This window comes from Cinclus cinclus, chromosome 22 (assembly GCF_963662255.1).
Source record: "Cinclus cinclus chromosome 22, bCinCin1.1, whole genome shotgun sequence".
Classification (NCBI taxonomy): Eukaryota; Metazoa; Chordata; class Aves; order Passeriformes; family Cinclidae; genus Cinclus; species Cinclus cinclus.
The window spans coordinates 3,742,038-3,748,303 of record NC_085067.1 but is presented as its reverse complement, the minus strand read 5'-3'; the positions used below and the strand labels follow the sequence as shown (position 1 = coordinate 3,748,303).

Below are 6,266 nucleotides of genomic sequence, written 5' to 3'. Positions count from 1 at the left end.
TCCCAAGGCAGGACAGAGTGCCTGGCTCCTGGGATGTTCCCCACATTGCCATGTAGGTATTGGTACCTGTTGGGACACAAAACCTTTCGCTCTGTGAGCTGAGTCCGTGTTCTTGTGGGAAAAGCCCCCCCACCTCCCTGACTGTGCTGGCCCTGTGCTCTCCTGTGCCAAATGGAGATGGATAAGAAGTGACCAAGCGTGTCCCTCACAGCAGCGTTGCCTTTACCCTCCCAGCTAATGGACTGTTCCAGGTAGAACTCAGCCACCAATACACCAGGTATGTCCTCTGCCACCTCCCTGGGGAAGGCAGCACCTGCCAGCCCTGCACCAGCAAAGCAACCAAGGAGGGGAGGTCTCAGTCCCCCTCCAAAGGGCTCACACTCCAGACCCTGCTCCTCTTGACTACCAGCTAAACAGAAGGGAAACAGCATTGCAGAAAAATAACCAGGCTGTCTTGGCCCTGACCCAGTAAGGAGGCCAAGCTTTAGATCTGACTGCACAACGGATCCCTGTGTGTGTCTGATTTGTTACACGTGTCCAAGTCTCTGTCCACAACACTGTCATTCCAGATGGAGACTCTGTACAGCCAAATCTCCCCCCACCACAGTGGCTGGAGGCCTGGTCCCCAACAGCCCAGCAGCACAGGCTGTGGCTGTCCCCATGACTGGCTTTTGCTTGTCCCTACAGGAAGGAAAAGAGGGGGGTGGACTCTTGCAGCTACAGGTAGAATAGAACTGTTAATTAATATTTGACTTTCAAAAGTTGTTAAGGATATATTTTTGTTTGTGTTCTGTTTCAATTTCTGTAGATTATAAACTTTAAATGGCTGTAAAACCTCGTGAGGAGAAAAAAAATGTTAATAAAAATGCAAAGCCCTGATATTTGCACAAAAGAAGCCATGTGGTGTTGCTGTTTGCACTACCTGATCACCTTGGCATCACAGCTTTTTTCTGTCATGGAAATCTTGCTAGCTGCACTTCAAACCAGTGGTATAAGCACAGGCATTGTGCCAGGCAATCTCTGAAGAGACTTCTTATGGTTTGGGCTACATCCTTGCATTTTGGAGGAAAAAAACCCTGGACTGTCTGGAGCCAGCCTGTTTAATCAGCCTAGAATTACTCAAGCTTAAAATTCAGCTGACTTGCACAGCTTCTGGCCTGAGGATACTGAACAGGCACAGCAAGGGACATCAGGAGATCTGGAAACCTCATCTGATAGATCACATGGTGCTGTCTCCCCACTTCTTTCCGTGTGGGAATGGGAGCCAGTGTGCCTCCAAACTGACCACTGACCACCCTATCAGCCAAAACACACTGCTGGTATTGCTCTTCCAGGTCAACAAGGTCTGTCACTGTTCTGGGATGTCAAACTGGATGGAAAGGAGGGAAGTGGGTGGGAGAATCCCTCTTAGTTGTATGCGCTGCATCTGAAATGCCACTGCCTCAAAAAAATGAGAGGGAGTTTTTGCCTTTATGGAGTGGCTCAATGAAGGTTAAAAATGACCCTCTGAGGTCTGAGAACAGAGCTTGGTTAAAAGAGCAGGAGGGCAAATAGGACAAAGAGGCAGCAGTTCCTTGAGCTAACAAACAGATGTTTTGATTTCGGCACCAATTCTGGGCAGAAATAACACTTCACTTCCCCCTGTGTAACACTGGGGCATTTGGAGGTGGCACAGGGACATGATGTGAAGCAGGCTGTGTGCTGAATGAGTGCCCAGTTATCTGTCAAACACTGGTTTACTCTCACAACTCTGCTTTCTAAGTCTCACTATCAAACTGCTGGAACTAATGGGGTGAGCCTGGGGCATTTAAAGCAGAAGCAAGATTCTACTCCCACAGTGAGGTTAGATCAGGCTAGCCAAGTGTCTACAGAGAATTATACTTCAGCAGCAACCTCTTTTTTTTTTCCCTTAAACTGTCTTGTTCATCTGCCAGTAACCACACTCTAAGGCTAAGGATTCCTTTCTGCTTTTCCCTTTAAAACATGGTAAAGAAATCTGGCGCTCATCTCTGTACTTGAAATAAGACAAGTTGTACAGATGGTGGTTTGACTTCAGATGGTATTTTAAGAAAAGCCTGGAACAAACTTATTTCTCCACAGGATCTTACCTCTCCCCAACTGAGTAGCAAGCTGCAAACTGGTGACTGTTAAAACACTTGCAGCACTTTCAAATGTGGTAACTTAAATTGGTGCATTTCTCTTCGAAGATTGTCCTCCTGCCCCTTCTTTTTGATGCTAACAACAGATTTAATCAAAATCAGGCCCAAAGGATTGAAAGAGCTCAGAGTCCAGGCATGTTTCCTGGAAACTGACAGTCAGCTGATCTGTCCTGGAGATGCTGCTCTGTGCCTGGCTCCATCCTCCCATGCTCCCGCAAGCCTGCCTGGAGCAGCTCCCAGGGCTCGCAGCCAGGTTGCTGTTAGTCATTCAGAAAGTGGCCAGCGCTGCCCCGCTCGCACCGGCCAGGACTCCAGAGGCAGTGGAAAGGTAAGCCTGATGGTTGTGCCGTGATGCAGGCTCTCAGCAGCAGCACTGGAACAGGCAATGATGCTCCCGAGGGACCCGGCTGTTACCGGAGGTAGTAATCGACTGCAGCGGAGAAAGCGGCGAATCCTCCGCAGCCGATCACCCCGGCCTTCAACCCAGCTGCAAGGCAAGGGTAGGAAACCATGAGACAAAGCAGGAAAAATATTCTTCTTCCCAGTAACTTGTGCTGGCTCAAAGAGCTCTCACATGGGCAGGAACCTGGCAGTGCCCTCCCAGGGGACATTGGCACTGCTGCTGCCTGATGTACAACCCCTCAGGGCCAGCAGGATTTGCTCCCTGGGTGATGTGTCCTCAGGCTCACCCAGGGGACAGAAGAGAACCCTCCAGCTGCCACTGCTGATTTTGTTGTGCTCTTCTCTGAGCCCTGCAAGTGGCTTGGTGGGACTGGGGAGGGATAGGAAGAACAGCCACTACTCTGACAGCTCTAAGAGGATTAGGTTGAGGACAGACACAAATTAACAAGCTCAATTAGAAGCACTTTCAAGAGCTGTCTTTTCATTTATGCTCCATAAAACAGGACAGGTTTTTTTCTTAAGGAGAGTGAGAGAAGTTTGGTATTTCTGATGAGCAGAGCAGCTCTATCCTACTTGGGGATTTTCCCAGATGTTACCTCTAAAGGAAAGTCCCCACTAGTGCTGCTGGAATAAAACCCCACTGGTCCTCCTCGTTCACATGTAAGTAGAATTGTCTGTTTGAACTGGTGCATGGGAAAAGAGAAAAGCATTTTTACAGATGGTACAAAAGAAGAGAGTTCTTTAACTCTAATTTCAAAGGAGAGTAGGAGAGACAGTGAAATGGTAGATGTGTAGAGCTCAGTTAACACAAGAGCTTCTGAGTTGCTCTGTATGTATTTCTGGCTCTCTTCCATGACACCACAGAAGAATGTGGACTACCACCACCACCTCGTGACTTTTCTTTGAAGTGAATTTTGTTGATTTCCCTCTGTGACCAACCCTTCCTCATCCATGCTTTTTTTTGGAGCTGACAGTTCTGCCAGTCCAGAGCGCACACTCACACTGGCTTCACCACAAGCCCGTGCAAAGAGGTTTGTAGTGTGTGTTCCACTAAGAACATCGTGTGCTGCATAACCAAATTCAATCTTATCATAGTTATCACAGAAACAGTTCCCAGCAGGCACCACCAACCTCTGAAGCCAATGGCTCCTCCCGTGATGCAGCCACTGATAACGCTGTTCTTCCAGTCTGACTTCCCACGATACTGTGGCATTAGAAATCAGAGTCAACAAGTAAATATGGAATAAACACTCTGCATCTGTGCTAACAGCAAGAAAGATTAATGACCTTCCATCCACTTCTCAGCTGAGGATGTTCTTCCCTCTGCTCTCAGCAGATGGCCCTGTAGTCCCAAATTTGCAGGGCCGGGAAGGGAAGAAGGAGCAGGTAACTGGGAGAGGCAAGACAAATCCATATGGTGCAATGCAGTGCTATGGGAATGATCCTCAGGTGAGCCAGCACAGCCCCCAGAACACAGCCCTGAGTCTAAAAGTGCAAGAACTACATGAGAGCTGCCCTGAGCCTGGCCATGCAGCTGGTCCTTGGCACAGGTGAGAGTCACAGCACCCGCTGACAAAGATGGACTATCTCCATAGCCAGGACACACTGGATTTTCACCAGTGCATACATTTCTTTGTTCTGCTCTATTGTGCAAGCAGATACACTTTTCTTCTAGATGAGTTAAGAAGTAATTGTGCCTTTCAATTAAAAGGTAGGACTCAAATTCGTAACAGGGTAATTTTCCTATTTCAAAAAGGAGATGACAGATTTACTACAGAGCTGCACAAGGTCATTTCTGGCTGTAGCGGCCAGATGAAAACCAACCTGTTACTCAAGAACTTTCATCAAATGATCCCTTTATGCATATGAAATTTTGAGACACTCAAATTACCATGTTGCAACTCACAGATTGACATCTTATATAAGCACTTGTAGCTAGGGTTTTAAAAAGTAATGCTTATGCTTGCCAATACATTCAGGACTTCAACTGAAAAGGACTTTTCTATTGCAAGAGTTCCTCATTCTGTCAGAGAACAGAAGCTCTGAAGACAGATCTCAAAGCTGAAAAACTCTGCTGGCCAAGGAAGAGCAAAGCAGCTTATTCCACTGCCCTACTGCAAAGAGGATACATGCACTTATTTGGATCTAGTAAAAGATTTCAAAGAATACCAGAAAACATTTCTTAATGGTTGAGAAGCTCTTACTCACAGATTCCACCACGCATTCTGTGCAGGAGAACATGGCACCCACGATGGCGAAGTTCTTGGCATAGGAAATGCCTCGCTGCCCCATGTCCTTGAGCACCTCTTTGGCCGTGGGTGTACGATAGGGATCCTTGGGATCAAACCCCACGTTGGTGTCAATGCCAGCTGTGAAGATACCAAACGCACCTCCCAGAACAAACCCTGTAAAAGATAAAACAGAATGGAATTAACTTGGCTGGGCTGGAGCAGCACATTCCTTGCAGGCAATGAAGTGGCTCTGCTCCCGCTGCCTGTGAGCGCTGCACTGTGACAGGGGCAGGAATCTCTCGGTACTGTGGACACTGGTGACAGCCTGTGCTGTGTTGAGGAAAGGCCATGAGCACCTGTGCCTCTCCAAGGAAGGCAGACAGAGATCCCTCCCCGGGATATCTGACAGGCACTGGAGCAGGCTTAGAAAGAAGATCAAACACGGGGGCAGCAGCCGCTTCTCCATCCATCCGCCCCTGTCCCGACCCCACAGCTGCCTGCCCCGTCCTTCCACCCGCCGCACCTCCCACGCAAGCCAGCGCCGCCTTGAAGGGACAGCTCTCCATGACGCGCTCCACCATCTTCTGCTCCTCGCTCTTGGGCGGGCAGGGGATTCCGCCGAGGGCGGCGGGGTCCCAGACGCGGGGCTGCCGCTTGTCGCCCACGAGGTGCTGCAGCAGGAGGCTGTACTGGAGCGGCGGCGGCGGCGGCGGCTCTCCCGGGGCTGAGGGCGGCGGGGCCGCCATGATGTCCGTGTACACCCACGGGCGCTCGGCGCCGCGTCCGGGCCCGGTCGAGCCGCCAGGGCGGGGCGCACGGGAGTTGTAGTTCCGCAGCGGGGAGAAGCCGGCTACGCACTGCGGCGCTTTGACTACACCTCCCAGTCTGCCCCGCGCCGACAACTCCGGGAAGAACTACCAATCCCGGCATACTCCGCGGCGTGCCGCGGGGATTGGCCGTCCCGGGCAGCCAGGGGACTACATTACCCGGCGTGCCGCTCGGCAGCCCCCTGGCGGCCGGTGCAGGTGAGGTGAGGGCTCCGGCGGCGGAGCATCCTCGAGCTCGGCTCGGCGGCTGCAGGTGAGCGCGGAGAGGTGAGGGCAGCGCGGGGGGACCGGCTGGGCTGGGCCGGGCCGGGCCGTAACCGGCAGCCTCGCGCCGGGCATCCCTGTGCTGAGGGAGCGCTGAGGTGCCGCAGTGCGGGACCCAGTCCCTGTGCCCTGGCTGAGGCGCGGGGAGGGGGCGAGGTGTCGCTGCCGTGTCCCCGCATCCTCCCTGCGGCTGAATCCGGCCCCGCGCCGGTGTCTGAGGGCAACAGGTCCCGCACGGGGCGGGCGCTGCCCGTGGCCGCCCCGTCCCGCCGGAGCCGAGCTGGGGCTCTGAGGGCAGCCGGGGCTCCTGCGGCTCCCAGCGGGGCTCTGAGGGCAGCCGGGGCTCCTGCGGCTCCCAGCGGGGCTCTGAGGGCAGCCGGGGC

At 52.4% G+C, this 6,266-nt stretch overlaps 1 protein-coding gene across 1 annotated transcript; it reads right to left on the bottom strand.

Annotated features, from left to right (window-relative positions):
• Positions 1–2,041: 2,041 nt before the first annotated feature.
• TIMM22 (translocase of inner mitochondrial membrane 22) lies at positions 2,042–5,561 on the bottom strand. The gene is made up of 4 exons (XM_062506938.1): positions 5,316–5,561; positions 4,770–4,966; positions 3,693–3,765; positions 2,042–2,646 (listed from the first exon to the last, which is right to left on the bottom strand). The coding sequence occupies exons 1-4, from the start codon at positions 5,536–5,538 to the stop codon at positions 2,570–2,572; spliced, it is 570 nt and encodes a 189-aa protein (XP_062362922.1). The 5' UTR covers positions 5,539–5,561; the 3' UTR covers positions 2,042–2,569.
• Positions 5,562–6,266: the final 705 nt, after the last annotated feature.